The following is a 17,853-nucleotide window of genomic DNA, read 5'->3' as shown; positions in this document are numbered from 1 at the left end:
TGTGTGTGTGTGTGTGTATTTACTGTATGTGATGAGTAGTGTGTGTGTGAATGTGAAACAAAAATAAAAGCTTTTACTTAATGTGGCACAGCACATTTGTGTTTTTCAAAATGAAGAAATTGTAAATTCAGCCTTTTTTCAGTTGTATTTTGGACCTCTAAATGTGAATTCTGTTGACAGATCAGGCATCACAGTACTTACGGGAGAGCTCAGTCTACACTTTTCACTTTTATGAATGTAACTGTTAAGGTCAGAGGGAACAAAGGGGAGAAAAAGAGAAAAAAAAATCCCCAGCAAAGCAGATTTTCCTCTGAGCGCTCACAGCTCTCTCTGCTAATCAGATGGAAAGCCTGACATGTAAAATCCCTGGTTGAAGCACAGCAGAAACCCCTTCACCTACATAACCCGATCATGGAACTTTAATCCTATAAAGAATTTCTGCAGCTACGTTAAGACATCCAAGTGATCTACAAGGGAAGCCTGGCCTGCTATCACTGTCTCTCCATGAAAGTGATGCCAAGTTTCTATGTTGATATTCTCCTCGCTGTGCCATAGGAAATAATATCGCTGTGTTAAATGAATTAATCTCTCAACAACCTAAAATATGCCCCCTTAATAGACTTTTTAAAATTCTTTATTCATGAGTTTTAAGCTCTATGTGATGACATATTTATAGTAAAATGTTAAACTTTTACATTGTATTAGTATTGTACGTGAGTCCTGTATTATTTCTTATTTCATTAGCAATAGTTTTGCACAGGAATTGATGCATTTTTTGTAATCTATAATGAACAGACATTATAAGAACAATGCTGTATGTGAGTTATGTCTTGGGTCCTACTATTTTCCAAAGTTATCACAGAGAAAGAGGTATATGCCTTGTTTCATTCAAAATCATTTGATTTCTTGAGATCCACACACACTGAAAGTGCTTGGGTTTGAGTATCAAATGTGTTTGGCTGAGCATATCTAGCAGTTTTATTTTTACATAAAATTACAAAAGTCAGATACTGAATATGAATGAATAGGTTTGATTAAGGTTTAAGTTTTTGGTCGCATGACCTTGAGTTTTTTTATTTTCGACTTCTTTCTTCCATTCCTGTACAAATGAAGGCAAAAAAAGCCACTGCCATCTTGCAAAAGTGAAGTCTGTGCAGTAGTGATTGGGGTTGGATGATGTGAAACACCCTTTTTATAGCATCAAATAACTAGTTAAAACCAAACCAATCAGAAAAATTAACACTTGAACATATATTAGTGTGGTAAGAACTACCTTGAATATGACAACCATGAAAACCATTCTTGGGAAATATCTATTTGACGTGTACTTTGATTTTTTAGTTTGGCCCATGTCCATTGAAGGGGTGGGGTTTATGACCTATAGTACAGGCAGCCACCAGGGGGTGATCATTGGCTTCAATATTGGGAAGCTGTCAATGTCATCCATCTTTTCATGACTTTTTTACAGGTTTACCTTGTGTTCTTATGTTCTGTATCATGTTCAATTACCTACAGTAGGATGAAAGAACTTTGAAAATCCATTAATATAATTTTTTTCTCACCAACAGTGCTGGACGGTTGAACTGATGCAACTCTATCCAGGGACGCCTGCTTCTTGTCTTTGTCCTTGTCCCTGCGTCGATGGCAGCGATGGTGGTGGTGATGGTGGTGGGCTCTGTCCTGGCCCTGGACTTGCCCTGGCCCTTTTGAGGACTGGGCCATGCTGGGCCTTTCCAGGTCATACTCCCTCAGCCCGACCTCCTGGTGGTGTGGCTGCATCAGCGAGGACGCTGAGCGTCTTATAGGACTTAGGTCGACGATCGGCTGAGAGGAAAAGAGAAACGTGGAGAGGTGTGAGGAAAAAACTAGTGCAGGTAGGGGTGGCTGAGGTGGTTTTACCCAAACCACTTGTACTGGATCACCAAAATAGCCACGACACACAAATGACACAACCAGTGGACGGCAACCTTTTTGTCTTACAATCGATGTTCAACCCGTTCTTCTCCAGGCACAGATGTAAAAAAGGTTTGAGAAGAATGAACACAAATCCGTGACAGAACTTGAATACTTACTGTTACCAAAACTTAAATAATTCACAATCTAGCAGGCGTCTCTGCTAGAGCACAAAGAAGAGGTGGGGTGTTGACTTTGGCCTTTGAGGCACTCTAACTTGGAAAGAAGTGTAATCTTTCTGTTAATAGCCAATACTTTCTAAACAACCCATTATGTTTTACTTAAAGGAATACTTCACTGAAAATATATGATTTAAGAATCAAACAACACTCTATTCTATCACTGTCTATCAGCTTCAGAGATGACTGAAAGGTTTGTAGAGTTCAGGGCTGTCATACTATATTTCACTGTACTGCACTGTAGATCTGATTACTATCAGACATAATGTGAAGATTTAAATTGCTCAAGCATTATAAAATTCTTTATACGAATAATGTTGAAAGTACAAATCCAGTTGGTCAGGAAGGAAGAAATCCTGCGCCACATTTGACTTTAGATTGTTTGTTTCGACTTGAATGTGATCAACGTAATGCTTTTTCTGTTCTATGTCAGTAGTGGTTTTTATTACACATCTTTCTGACATTGTTTTTTTGCCTTGTTTATCTCTCCTTGTTTATTGTCTTGCCTGTTTTAAACAGCTATTGGATATGTAAAAAACCTGCAATAACTTATTTCTATCGACTTGGTCTCCACCAACTCCTGAGGGAAATATCTGGCTCTCTTCTGAATGCTCCACTACATTCACCAGCTGGTCGCCAACATTTTGTCATTATAAAGTATTGATTATTGCGGCTTTAAGTATACAGTAATGTATTCCTTTAAAATGTTGTATTCACCAATTTCTCTCCAGGGATTAATACTTTGACTAATGCTTTGAGGACATTGACACTCACCCCACCTAATTCTTATCGTACTGACCAGTGCAGCTATCAGGAAACAAACTGATGTGATAGGGAACTGGAACAGCAGCTAAGTTACCACCCCACCTGCTGGTTACTGTATAGTAGTATATCGTTTTTGAAGATTTAAGTTTCCAAATGAATCAGTATGTCAAAAAGCTATGCTAAAAATGTATTTAGCCATGCTATTATAAGAAACTTTGACTACTCACTAAATGACAAACAATATGATTGAAACGATTGATGAACTGATATTTAGCTTTCACTGACAGATTTACGGTGGTTGTGCTGTTCCTCTTGTTCCTACCCCACAGCCTGGCCTGTAGCTACAGTCAGGGACATCAATATCACAACACTGCAGAAAATGTTCATATTACCAAGTCATTTCATCTAGTATGCAGTCTTAAAATCTTACCTTTTAGATAAATGTCCTGATATGCTCTTAATAAGAAATAAAAAATCCCCCAGATTTCTTTCAAATGACTGAAAGAGTCTTAAAACGAGGGTAAGTAAAAGAGTAATAGGGATAAATCAGACTTGTTTAGTTTTTATTTTCATGTATGAAAAATAAGATTTTAAGACTGAAAGTAACATCAAATGACAGATAAGGTTGAACAGGTTTTTGTGGTGTAGTTGAAAGAAAATTGTTATTTCAAAGCAAGAAAGCAGCGGTACTGTCCCTGCGTGGTTTCACAATCACACACCAATTCACAAAAAACTACACACTACTACATAACAACACTCACATACACACAACCACATTTGTAGTACTGTGCTGCTGTAATTAATGCCTGAAAAGCAGGGCAGAGTGTCTGGCACAGCCCAGATACACATACAAATACTTTTCCAGGGATGGGTATGTTTTGTGGGTAATGTAAATTTGTGTGTTGCATGTAATGTGACTATCAGCAATTTCATGGAATGACCAGAGTATACTGTATATGTAGGAGGGTCACTTTGTCCATGATGGTGGGAGAGGTGTGAACTCTGCACTCAGATGAGAGGGAGCGCATGGAGGCAAACACAGACATGAGATAAGAAGAAGAAAGAAAAGGAGGGAGAGGACAAGAGGAGGAGAGAAAAAGAAGAGGAGAAAGAGAAAGGTGGCACAACAGGTGGTACATACTGCCAGGTGGGTCCCGGGGGCGTGGCGAGGGTGGCTCCGCTATCAGACAGCACACACAAGAGGGAGGTGGGCAAAACATTAGCAGTGGGCATCAAAATTAGAAAAAAAGGGAAAACAGAAGAGGAGAGGAGAGACGCGAGAAGCTTAAAGCTGGTGATATTCTGTATTTTCCTATTGTCAATAAATCATATGATGAAGAGACCCAAACCAACAATGTGATGATCCTACTAACATATGTTGTCTGTGTACACATAGTTTATTTTATTCCTCTGTGCCATAGACCAACTGTAGCTTATTTTGACCCTCACACACCATCCTGCTGCTGTTAACACTCATTTAGACCAACTGTATATTAATCTACAGCTTAAAATAGTCCCAGGTAACTACTTGCACATTTAATAACAACTACAGACCCCAGCTGTTTAGCCTTTATTAGAAATAAATCTATATATTTGTTGTGTTTTCAAACATTACGTCCTCAGTTGGAAAGGGTAAGGGTTAAGGTAGAGAAATCTGAAAATTATTGAGGGATGGACCAACACACTGTTGGTTTTGGTCCTTGCATGGGATTTCTTAATAACAAAATATAGAATGACGCCAGCTTGTCCTTTAAAGAGAAAGAGAGAGTAAGAGATCAAAATGCAACATAAACATAAGGAAAGCACATGTTAAGTGTTGTAGGAGAGAGGTGACAGAGAGAGACAGACTAAAACACAGAGACAGGCAAACAGTGAAGCTAAACAGACAAGATCAGACAAGTGAAACAATCCAGGAGACAGAGAGAATGATGGACAGAAAAATCCTGTTTACATGACATCCATATGCAGCAGACAAGAGCAGCTACTGTAACTCACAGAATGACAGTAAAAAAAAGTGAATTTAAACATGGATAAGTAAAAGTCATTAAAAAAAAGGATTACTGCACTTCCCACTCAACAGCCATCCTATTGCAGGTGAGTGTGAATAATGTACAAAATATAAAAAGAAAAATAATAAAATTAATTTTTAATAATTGTTTTAGTGACGTAAACCAAATACATTTAAAACATTTTTAAAATAGCATCGGATTACCAAAAAAATTCATTGGTCAATATTTGCAGTTACTGTAATCTGTATGCCGTCTAGTGTCTATTTTGAAGCAAAACACTACATGACTGAATGAATTGTATAATTTGAACTGTCCAGGGCAGTTAAATATCAGGAATTGTGGATGACAACATTACCATCACTGTAGCTTTCTACTTTAAAACAATACTTTAGTACCGTGTGATTGTAATTTTGCACTTAGTTTACTGTATGTGACATTACCAGATGCAAAATTCGTTAAAAATATAATTTGAGCCATTAATATTCTTCCATCAATTACTTAAATCTTTTAAATATCTAAATATTGGGACTGCAGGAAATTTAAACGTAAAGGAATCATTAAGTATTTTCGGAAATGGTGCTTTCTTTCTGAGAGTTAAATGAGAAAATCAATCCCACTCTCATGTGTATAGGGCTAGAGCCAGCAGCTAGTTAGCTTAGCTTAGCATAAAGACAGGAGGTATGGGAAAAACGCTAGCCTGCTGTGTGATACTGTAGAGAAAACATAAAGTAGTAGAGTAAAGTCTATCTCTATCCTGAATTTCCTCCTCAGTATAAATGTGAAATTGTCAAACTGGTGAGTTCGTGGTCATCAGGATGAACTGATGAGGACTGACAGAAAGCGACTCTGCTTCTGTTCGCTAACGGCTGCTTTCACTAACTGGCTACCACTCAGCTCTGCACCAGCCTTTTTCAGCCAATATCTCCCACTTCAGCCACCTGTTTAATGCCAAAGGAAGCCATTATGCTTTTGTATTTCCTTTTACATTGCAGAAGATTGTCTAATTATTTAATCAAGAAAAACCTGAGGTATCCAGAGTGTCTCCATTTTTTCAAATTTCGATATTATCCCAAGAATGCAGTTCAAACAAAACAACTCAATGAGCTGAAGAGATCTTTTCTGTGAGCTCTAAAACAAGAGGCATGGCATCATGAGCACTGTAGAGCTTACGTAGTACTCAGCATTGAGTCGGGGCAGAGAAGCTGCTCTGCAGTGGCCTTCCAGGCTTGGATATCCCTCTGTGTCTGAAATGTTCTCCACCGGCTTCAGTTCGACCAATTCCTGAAAGAAAAAGAAGAAGCAGTACGTATGGAGGCAACAGTGGACACAGACGTCACAGAAAGCTAGAATGTAAAATAACACTTTTCTTAGTGCCAGCATACCTGAGGTCTGGTGGAATATGGCACGTCCTCTGACTGGCCTCTCTGTAGTTTCCTTCGGCCTTTGGGCCTCTGTGCTGTCTGAGAAACATCTCCGGACTGGGAATGTTTTATGGCACTCCTCTGGTTTAGTCTGTATAAATGCACAAGATCTGTGATTGTAATACTGAGGCTAATCAGTGTTGTAGGTAGGACTATAACCTTGCATTTTTGTTGCTACGATTAGTCAATTAATTAGTAATTAGTCAATCGACAGAAATCTGATTATAATAATCAATGAATCCCTTAAAGGTCCAGTGTGTAACATTAAGATGTTCTATTGGCAGAGATTGAATATTCATAGGTTTGTTTTCATTCGTCTATAATCACCTGAGAGTATTAATCATTGTGTTTCTGTTACCTTAGAACGAGCCGGATTTGTTTTGGGACTTTTTGCCTTTAATTGATCCTTTCAGCTCAACAAGGTGAGCTATCAGGGCGCCCAAGAATGAGACATTTTTATCTAGAGAGGGAGCAGGTCCTCTTCTGAGCAGTCCGCCATGTTTCTACAGTAGCCCAGAACGGCCAAACCAAACACTGGCTCTTGATAGGGCCTTTACTGTTTTTCATGGCCACTGTAGTTTCTCCTATATGCTTGGTAGGCGAGCGCCGAGCGTAATTCAGTTGGTTGCAATCTGTAAATGCCACTACATCCTACACACTGGTCCTTTAATTTTCCCCACATTTGAACAAACGTTTCAATTTTGAATAAAAAGTAACATCCATGAATCAAAATCAATAATGATTTACAACTTATCTTTAAAAAATACAGCAGAGAATAATGAACCAGTTAAAACCATGGTACGCTTGCTGGCAATGTAGTTGATCTAATAACCCTAACACTAACCCTAACCCCTGTACATCTATGCAGTATCTTATAAAATTGGTGAGCGGTATTCAGCTGTTTGCAATCTGCAACTTCACTGCATGATGCCCTTAAGTCTTACATCCTGGTCCTTAAATTATTTCATAATTATTAAAATAAATTATTTATTTTATTTATCAAAAATACCAAACATTTTAAAGTTACAAGTTCTCAAATCTGACTATTTTCAACATATGGATATGGATACAATATGTTTTTACTGTATATGATAGAGAAGACAGTCACTCACATGTCCCTGTTAATTGAGGTGGCAGCAGTGGCGGTGGCGGGCATTGCCTCTGGCTTTGCTTCAGGCTCAGGCTGGGGTGGGAGGGGCTTACTGGGGATGGGGAATGGGGGTTCTACTTCCAGTATGTGAGTGAGGGGCAGCACAGGACGGAACAGCGACCCCAGTTTACTCTGCAGGACAGATCAACCGCAAAAGCCATAAATAAAGTTGTTACACTGACACTGAATTTGAATCAGGTAGCAGTATAATGAAGTGTATACACACTGAAACAGCAACAGATCAATTTATATGTAGAGTAGAAGGTCAAATGTGGTTGTACTTGATTAATGAATCATAAATTAATCAAATTTGAGCTTCATTACGTCTTATTATTGTTATTAAGTCTCATGTTCAGCCTCCACAAATTATTTTGCCTAAAACAATGAATTAACTGTAACAGAGTAGTGTAGGTTGCTGCAGCTGTATGAGTAAAATGAAGAATGATAAAATGAGTTCATGGTACTCTTAGTTTATATATAAAGCAAGGGAAATTATCTGACTTCAGGATTTCATGAAACTGAGAAAATCTGGCCACTACAAAGCTTGAGTTTGATATGAATAATAAAAAATAAAATGAAGCTAAAACAAAGATTATTTGTCTTTTAATTCAGCTTTTTTCAGGATTTAATGACTTAAGACGAAACCGAACGAGTTAAAAACTTATATCATGGGGTTGTGTCCTGTTAGTCTTGTTTAGTCACCTTAAATCCAAATAAATAGTATCCCACTCACTAAGATAAGTAGTTTTTATCTGCCTAAATCACCTCTGAGCTCATTATATGGTCTTTACAACATGCTGTACCTGTGGTCCCCCTGAAGACTGCTGCTGCTGGAGCCTCTTTGCACGGTTCTGCTTATAGTAGTCAAAGATCATCAGAGCTGCGTAGACCTTCCCCACAGTCAGCTCGTTGTCTAGGGGAGAGAGCAGAGTGAGGGGCAAGTTCTCCATGTGGGCAGTAGATGGCGCCAGATAAGCAACAAAGTACAACTCAGAGAGGGGGAACATTTACAGTATGTGCCTGGTCAGTGTGGGTGTGAATCATGTTCACCAGAAGAACAGTATAGGCCACACAGTGAACAATCTACACCTCTTTTAAATATGTGTTGCAATATCTTGAGGAAAACACAATTATGCTTATCAGTGCTCTAACATCAAGAAACATCATACTGTTTTGAGAAAGCATCCATTTTACCAACTGTTACCAAGTTAAAAAAAATCTGCCAATGATGAGTTTAATACAATACAAATAAAATTGTGTCAGGAAATATCTATGAGTGTCAGTATCTTAAAAGAAGATATAATAAGAAGAATAAGAAAGATCGATTAACTTAAATCTAGACTTGAAACTTCAGATTACCTCACCTATCTATCTATTTTTAATTACATTTTTTAGGAAATTAAGACTTTTAGGACTCAATAACAGACAAAAAAAAGCAGAGAGGAGGGATATTTTTGCAGCTCATGGCTATAGAAAGCAGCTAGAGGAACTGAAAAAGAAAACTTCAAAAGATGAAGTAAGAGAAACAAACAGGAAGAAGTCCAATGACAATGTTTCAGTGGAGCCATTAGAACTCATACAGAACTGTGGCTTACATTTATGCGGCGTCACCAGCAGGTCGACAGTCTTCTGCGACAGGTTGGGCCAGACACGGTTTATCTCCCTCTTCAGGTCAACGTCAGACAAATGCTGCGCCAGGACCCCTGGGGACGTGCCCACAAACATGTCACATCAAATCTGCACTAGAGCGATCACCGCCATTCACATTAACATCAGAGCCGTCAGTCCGGCCGTGAGGGATTCTGGATTTTGTAGTTTTAGTCTCTCACCAGATGCCAGTTTGATCTCCAGGGCCGTGCGAATGAGGGCCATCAGTGTGGAGGTGAAGTGCACTGTGTTGTCATCCGCAATGGGCATGTTCATCTTTACCAATCGCTGTGAAGAAGCAAAGAGGAGGGGACATGAACCAGGAACAAACAATCAACATCTTGGGGGAAGGAGGCTCCATTAAAGATGGAACAACAAGCCAAATTAAAGGGTCCTGGTTCTAATAATAATAGTGAAAGGTTTTTCGTATAGTTTCAGTCCAACATACAGAGGAACTTTACCAGTAATATAAAACAACTGGCAAAGAATCTCAACAGTTACATTTTAGGGCTCCAACTAATGATTTTTTTCACTGCTGATTCATTGATTAATTATTTTTCTGATTACCCTATTAATTGTCAGAAAATACTGAAATATGCCCATTACACTTATATAATACTGGTAAAAAAATTAATTCCTCACATTTGAGAAACTGGAACCAGCGAGTGTTCAGCATTTTTGTTTGTTAAATTCCTTCATCAATTAGGAATATTAGTGTCAATCCCTTTTTATGTCAAACTCTTACTAGATTAGTCAATTAATCATTTTAGTCCATGCAAAGGCCTCAGCCTGTGTGGCCTCCATCCACACCTTTCTTAAGCTAATGACACTAAACAAATGAATGCAGGGAGCTGTTGCTATGAGACTATTGCAAATCCAGCAGAAGTGTAGCACACTTCTGCTAAAATATGATTAACTTGTGATGCTGAGCACTGTGAGCTCTGTGAACATGCTACACTCTCACTGTTGCTGGAAACATGCAGCAGCTCATCCTCGTTCTGGAAATAATGACTTGGAGGCCTGAGGAGAAAAGAGAAGCCGGCACCATTAAATATTTAAATTCTTCCAATCAACTTTTTTTCCAATTATCATTTCCAATCACCTTGCTTCACTAGGTTTCTAGAAATATGTGTCTGTGACTTGAAACAAGAAAGATAAGCCTGCACTAGCATTGGCTTAAGAAAACTGAACAACTGAACTTGTTGATTCGTAGATGAGTCTAATAATTAATCAACAACATTTTAAGATAGTTTAAGTCATTTATCAAGCAAAAATACCAAACATTTACTGGTTCTAGCTTCTAAAATGTGAGTATTTGCTGCTTTGTTTCTGTTTTATATCATTATCAATTGTATATCTTTGGAGTTTGGACTGTTGGTTGGACAAAACAAGCGATTTAAAAACATCACCAGCCCTATGTTCACTATTTTCTCACATTTTATAGACTAACTGATGAATTGCAATGTACTGTTTAGTAATAAAATCTAGTAATTAGTAACAATTACTAAGCAGCACAAAGGCAAAATTATTAATTATGAATCAGTATTTTTACAGTAGGTTATGAAACTTTAAATTCATTGTAAAAAAGTAGAAACTGATCAGCATAGATCCATGCCATGCAGGGCGTCTGGATAAATGCTGCAGTGTAAAGATTCATACACACATGCATGTTTGAATTAGTACACCACATTCATAGTGAAGATTGAGGGGTGGCGGATGAATGTACTGGATATAGAACTTCTAATTAAAAACAAAAACTGAGCAAAAATCATCAGAAACATCTGTGAAAAAGGAAAACTGTGGCTGATGGTTCCCATTTTTTTCAAGCTGAGTTGAGAAAAACGAGAAAGCATATTCACTCTGGGAGCATAACAATACAGATGGAGAGATGACAAGCAAGGAAGAGGAGGAGGGGTAGTAAGTGCCTCGACTGGAAAGCATCTACGCATGTAAAGTCTTGCATCCTTTTCCCAGAAACAGTGAGCAGAAGAATGGCAGCCGCAGACATAAGCATCAGACAAATAAAGAAACACATAATCAAAAAGCACATTATGCAGAGAACACATGCTTGCAGACAAAGAGCGTACATGCACACACAGATACACACAGTGAAGTTAGAGGAGGGAGGAGAGAGGATACAAATCCCTAGAGAGGGTGAAAGAGAGAGTGTGGAGCTCAGCCTGAAGACAGAACATAAAACAGGAAACGAGAGGGTAACGGGGACGATTGTGACTGTCAGGGGAAGATGTGTTCATTAGGAAGGGAGGTTAACAAGGAGCACGATCAACTGCGAGGTAAAAAATAGAAAAATAGAGATGGGGGGAAAACGCTAGCCTTGCTCTCAAGTGCACTGCTGCTCTCTCTGTGTCTTTGTTCATGTCTTTCTCTGTCGATTCATAAAAACAGGAGTTATATTTGGAGATGCGACCACGTCAGACCCAGACATTTTTAACTGGGGCAAGGGCAGGGCAGCTTTAAATGTGATTCATCTCGACAGCTGTGCATGCACTGGAACCATTCACATTAAGTCTGCATGCTAAGAGGTAAGCAGCTGGCACAGGGACTACCTGAGGATTGTTGACCTGTATACTTGACTCCTACTTCACTAGTATACAAGTCTTACATATAATTATGGAATAAATGTGCCAGATTCTCCTTCATTCGAGTCAGTGAGTGAGAAGATGGTGAAAGTGTTCTTAAATGTGCCGTCTTTCAGTGTTGAGAAATCCCTCAATGATTCCTGATTAGCATCTGAATCCAGATGAGATCCTGGACTAACCCAAGTGTTCCTTGGCCAAACCTTATGCCTAATTACATTGAAATTTGCACATAGGTTTTGGAGATATCCTGCTTTGGCTGTAGTGGTGCATTTTTTGGCCACTAGGGGGCAGAAAAACTCCAAAACAAGATTTGTTGGGAAACATTTATCTATTTTCACATCTGGGAGACACAGAGCAAAGTTTATTTGAGGTTGAGTTTTTATTCCACATTATAATTCTATCCAATGTTCACTCTTTTTATCTCTGGTTTTGGTCTCCACTAGTCCCATTTACAACTTCAGCATTCCATATGTTACTCCATGATTTGGTAACATGGCGTTCATGATGGGAAACAAGAATACAGCCATGCTAGACTGTACTAGCTAAAGCTAAATGCTAATTTCATAATTCTAACATCTCAATGCTAACATGCTGATACTGACACTGTAAACATGCAGATGTTTAGAAAGTAATGCTAACCATGTTTAACATCATAGTTTAAGGTGTTAACATGCTAACATGGTAAACAACACTAAACAGAAACTACATCCGAGGATGATGGGAATATCAGTTCTAAGCTAGATGGATGTTAAGTCTGCAAATATTTGGTGATAAGACAGTCTTGGACAAAGTCAAAACTTGATCTGATGTTGGCACTACAGTTCATCCTGTGGGAAACATGAAGGTCACAACTCATTGCAACCTGGACCAAATATGTCAACCCGATGGTGGCACTAGATGAAAGGTCATGGTCATTCTCTGGGCACCATGAACCAAACGTACAAAATTTCCTGGGAATTTATCCGGACGCTGCCATCACTAAAGCTCTGTCTGTAGCTTGGCAGAAAATCAAAACGTTATCTTTCCCCAGTTATCCAATGGGTTGCATCTTCAAAGGCATTTTTTGATCTCACAGATGTCTACAGTCTGCCCAGAATAATAAAATAATTGTCTGCAGTAAGAGGATGTTTTAAATCCACTTTGCTCTTCTTTTTCACTGGATGCTTGTGGAAGACCACTGCATGCAGCCTATGGCAGGCTGGAAACACTGGATTCACCCCAGACAGATCTTTTAGAATTTCAGGCAGACTGTAGACATCTGTGGGAACATCTGAAGATGCAACCTGTCGCTGGTTATGAAGGAAAAAAATAAAGATTTTTACCCCATGAGTTTGCATTGAGAACACAAGGTGAATAAGTCACAGAGTAACTTTGGTTCCCACCAGATCCTGAGAAAGAAACCAGCTGAAACAAGGTTGATGAGAGTGCAGAAGCTAGGGTAAAACCAAAACTATGAGTTAAAAAGCTCAGTAAAGGTGCAGAGTTAATTCGTTGTGACCCCTTTCTCATTATACATAGCCATTCATTTGTTTAAATATTAAAAGCATATTTAACATTGCATCTACCAAACAGACAAACAAAAGAGACTGAAAACATGACGTCCTTGGCCAAATTAACAAATGATTTGGTTTTTTTCACTCATTGTTATTTTGATTCTCCCTCAGATGATTTCAACGAGATATGTCAAATATTATGGTTTCGTCAGCCCTCTGATCTATCTTTATTTATCAGTGTTACACGGTCCTCTAGTAAACGATCAGAGTGTACAACAAACCCTTACAGAGAAGGACAAGGCCACAGACGAACAGAAAGAACAACACAACAGCAGGCCGGAAGATACCGACTGCGACACACTGACAGAAGCCTGAAGATGTTTGACAGGTGGAAGCAGGGAACCAGCAGTGACTGCAAGAAGGAGGGAAATGGAGGAGGAAGGAGGAATTCTACCTTATAGGCGACTCGGGGGGGACATTTCTTTCCCAAACCTAGCGGAGGGGACATGTCGCGAAGCATCTCGTACATATCGCGGTAATTCATGCGACCGCTTCCGGGGTGAAAGATGGTAGGAGGCCATGGAAGGAGGAATGAAGATTTCCCAGGTGAGGAAGGATTGAAAGGGTAGGGGGAGTTACACCATCACAGAAAGTGGCAAAATCCAAAAGAGAGAATGGGAGGGGGGAAAAAAGAGGAAAAAACAGAAATCCTTGTTAATAAGATTTCTAGGATATCATGATGTGGAATGCCATCCTAGCTGGATTTAAGAATTCAGGAATGGATCCCAGAGGAGGAGGAAAGAGGGGAGGATGCTTCCGGAGGATTCCCTGTGCAGAGATTCTGGGTGGAGGGATCCTGGTGGAAGATTATGTATTTGGGAATGAGAGTGCATTTCATATAAAAGGCTTACTCCCCTGAAAATCTGTCTTTTGAGTGTCAAACATTCTGGCGTAGTGGCCTAACTGGTATTGCAGGTCACATGACGTGCCTGAGCCCAAAAACACTGCCGCATCCTTCATGTAAAACAATGAATATTTTTTTCCAAATTATATATAAATATTACCAATATTTCAAGACTTGTATTGGGAAGACTTTAAAGCTCACATGTACAGGCACAAAAACATATTTTCTTATGTGTGAGCAACTAAAATTCTCCTGGCACCTACATTACCCACAATGCAACTCAGCCGCCAACAGTTCAGTCAGAGTTATCATGCTAGTAGCGGCTAATGTAGCTTTGATCGGCAGGCCTCAAGCAGAGATGAGGATCTGGCTTCAGAGGTTTGGTAAACTCACTTCTTTCTAACTCCACACCGTATGATTTTTCATTTTCTAACTTGTAGTCTTCAAACCGAAATAACACAGGTGACATCACTTAAGGCAAATGGTCAAGTTTAACACAGCCCCTTTTTCCACATGCAGCAGGACTCCGCCACACCTGTAAACAGACTTGGATGTGTTTATTACATCCATGGAAAAACTCTTCTTCCTTACACTGCTCAGAAAGGATGTTTCTGAAACATAACGGGGGGAAATGGATTATGCTGCAAGAGTGGTTTGAGATTTTTCTCTGGTTGTTTTGATGTTTTCTTTCTTTTATTCCTGTGACTCTGAGTCACTGGAATCCAGTATAATCCAAGAAGATCCTTCTCAAAGTAGCAGCTACAAACTTTTCAAAGCCACCTTTCAAGATGGTTATTATGTCAGAGTCAAAAGACAGATTTTCAGTGGAGTATTCCTTTAAGATGCCCTCTGTTTCAGCATGCTAAGAGGCATTAGCAGTAACCAAAGTGGAAACAAAGCACACAATGCTCTCTCTTCACTACCCACTCTCCTTTCACTCCTGTGTTTAGAAGCAGAAAAATATCTTAGACATCGCATCTGATGCCCTTTTGTTTGAGGCTTACTTGCGGCATTGTTTGCTGCACTCGTCATGGTTACCTGCCAGCTGGTTAGTGAAGGATCGATGCATGTTTGTATGCATGTGTGGTCAGGTCATTCTCTGGCACGGCAGGGAATGAGAACAGACATTCACAGTCCGAAACCATCACAGTCTCTTTGCAAACAAATAGACTGTGTGGGAGTGCAAACCTTATAAGCCACCCTGTTAGGGCACTTCTTCCCGAGGCCCAGGGGAGGCGAGATAAAACGCAACAATTTGTACATATCCTGATAGCATATTCTCCCGCTGAAAAAGATAAGACATGTTCAAGAGGTTAGGACACGTTATTTCATTGCATCTATAATCTGATGTTAGTTAGGTATTAACATTTATACTCAACAAGTAGCAACATAAAATATATATAGTTTTCAGTTTAGACTTTTCTTACCAAATCTGTAAATTTGTTGGTGTTTATTCTGACTAATAAAAGACAAAATGTTCATAGCTTTTTTCTTGCCTATATAGAGAAAGAGTCTCTGGCACATAATCTGTTTTAATCATAAAGTTGTTCATTACAACAAGCACCTCAGGGCCGTAGCAAGGATTTAAGAACTACTGAGGTCTGCATAAATATGAAATAAGAGAAGTGGAAGTGTATTTTTCATATCTGTATCTATAACTTTTACTTATTTTTTTACCCAATGTAACAGGTCTAAATATTGTTCAGCATATTTAACAGCTTTAAGCCGGTCAGGAATAAAATTCTGGTGTAGAAATAATAATAATAAAAAGGATTAATAATAATCCTTTTTGTTTTTGTTTTAGTTTATACACTTTCCTCTTCCTTTCACATTCCCAGAGTAAAAAAAAAAAAGGTTAAGGTTCTGTGTTTACTACAAACTAAAGTGCTCCTTTTCTTCATGCAGCAGAATGTGCAAGAGACATAAAATGGTGAAATCATACTTAATTTAAATTAAAATCGATCTGCTCCTTTTAAAGATACCTGTGAATACAAATACTGAAAACGATGAGCCTTAAATACACTGTACGCTGCAGCCTGACATAAAAACGAGTTAAAGCAGTTAAATATGCTGAATGTTACTGTAGGCACTCCGAGAGCAGCTAATTTATATTCAAAGGAATAAATAATATTTCCTCCCCCGTAATGTCTGTCAGGAGATGGCAATTTCATATTTCACATCTCACACCTCTCCTGGAGTCCTGACTCACTGACAAGGCTCCTGTGAAGCCTTCTTTAAAACTTAATGAGCCTTACATAATCTGAGACAGATTACGCCTCACACTGTCTCACTCAGAACTTGTATTGTGCTTTAGTGAAGTTAAACAGTGTCGTTGTAAGGGGCAGGGAGGCCGCTGACATAAACCTGTATTCCCCCTGTTGGATGGGTAGAAATAGTTTCTCTTCACACCACAGTGACAAACTGAGGAGCTTTGGAGCCCGCCGGCTTAGAGCTGCAAAGAGGGCTGAGTGGACGCCAAGCGGAACGCTGGATTTACATGCATCAGTCCGGCCGACAGGGGGCTCGTCGCCAGCCTCAGTCAACTCTGGGCTCAGGCTTAATGTCATTCACCCGCCGCTGCATAGATGGGATTTTTCCAGTTCCACGTCACAAAGTCATCCTGCTGGAACTCAGAAGCCGTTCGTAGAGTTTCCCGTTTCCTACCCAACCTCTCTTACAACAACTACCCCGCTCCTCTTTAACACTGGCTATCTGGGGACTGCACTGCAGCTGTACAGCGGAAGCACTCACCAGGCAGCGGGGTCGTACTCTGCCCACACGCGGATGAATTCATCGAGGTGATGTGGCCCCAGGATGGAGGCATCCCTGGTCAGATACTCAAAGTTGTCCATGATGACTGCGACAAATAGGTTCAGCATCTAGTAAATGAAAACAGTATAAGTATAAGAAGTATTTCGACTTAAAGGACCATCTTGATGTGATTTTACATGTTTTTAGCCCCAAAACTGCAAACTGTATGTTCATGTTCATTTCCTACATTGAGCCCGCTTACAACCCTTTGCCATTGTTAGCAACAATTAGGGCTTCTTGTTTTTCTTTAATTTTGTTTTGATTATTAAAAAATGTGTGAAAAGTGTATTAAAAAATCCATATTACAAAATTGTAGGTGAAAACCTAGAAATACCCTGACTGTTTACAGTTACTTGAAGGGATTCTGTCGTGTAACCAGCAGCCCATTTGCATTTCCTTCCCATTTTTCCTCGCTGTCTGTAACTGTCTGCATTTTCTGAGCTGTGCTCACTGCAAGAAGACGCTGTTTGCTATAAATTTCAAACAGTTTCCTCACAGCAGGGAACATGACAACTTTTGGGTTCATGCAGGCATAAAATCTGGGTGAAACTAAGTTTAAACCAATCTGCACTTTTTAAGAAATCTGGGTATTTTATAATCCCAAAAATGATGAGCATTAGTTACAATGATCAAGGTTTGATGAAATTCACCGAAGTCCCAACTAGTAGTTTATTGCCTAGCACATGCAAAACCCCATAACATCAGTATAATTTCTGTCAACACACACAATGGGTCCAGATCCTCTGTTTTCCTTCATACTGACCAGGAAGGAGCAGAGGAAGATGAAGGAGACAAAGTAGAAGTAGGCGAAGTCACTTCCACACTCCTTCCCTACAGTTCCTGAGAGCTTATCACACGGCCGGTTACTGAGACACGCTAACATGATCTCATGCCACGCCTCGCCTGTCGCACTCCTGAAAT

At 39.4% G+C, this 17,853-nt stretch overlaps 1 protein-coding gene across 1 annotated transcript in view; it reads right to left on the bottom strand.

Moving 5' to 3' along the window:
* cacna1bb (calcium channel, voltage-dependent, N type, alpha 1B subunit, b) overlaps positions 1 to 17,853 on the bottom strand; it is a 161,422-nt gene that overhangs the window by 4,870 nt on the left and 138,699 nt on the right. The window contains exons 40-50 of the mRNA XM_035668513.1: positions 17,696 to 17,846; positions 16,873 to 17,000; positions 15,310 to 15,406; positions 9,307 to 9,412; positions 9,073 to 9,180; positions 8,281 to 8,390; positions 7,440 to 7,609; positions 6,289 to 6,418; positions 6,077 to 6,187; positions 4,039 to 4,077; positions 1,563 to 1,824 (exon numbers count right to left, since the gene is read on the bottom strand). Of these exons, the coding sequence (XP_035524406.1) occupies positions 1,563 to 1,824; positions 4,039 to 4,077; positions 6,077 to 6,187; positions 6,289 to 6,418; positions 7,440 to 7,609; positions 8,281 to 8,390; positions 9,073 to 9,180; positions 9,307 to 9,412; positions 15,310 to 15,406; positions 16,873 to 17,000; positions 17,696 to 17,846 (1,412 nt within the window). The remainder of the gene's footprint in view (positions 1 to 1,562; positions 1,825 to 4,038; positions 4,078 to 6,076; positions 6,188 to 6,288; positions 6,419 to 7,439; positions 7,610 to 8,280; positions 8,391 to 9,072; positions 9,181 to 9,306; positions 9,413 to 15,309; positions 15,407 to 16,872; positions 17,001 to 17,695; positions 17,847 to 17,853) is intronic.

The sequence above is a fragment of the Morone saxatilis genome, unplaced genomic scaffold (genome assembly GCF_004916995.1).
Source record: "Morone saxatilis isolate NCDOM2014 unplaced genomic scaffold, NCSU_SB_2.0 Contig21, whole genome shotgun sequence".
Taxonomy (NCBI): domain Eukaryota; kingdom Metazoa; phylum Chordata; class Actinopteri; family Moronidae; genus Morone; species Morone saxatilis.
This window is presented reverse-complemented; position numbering and strand designations above follow the sequence as displayed.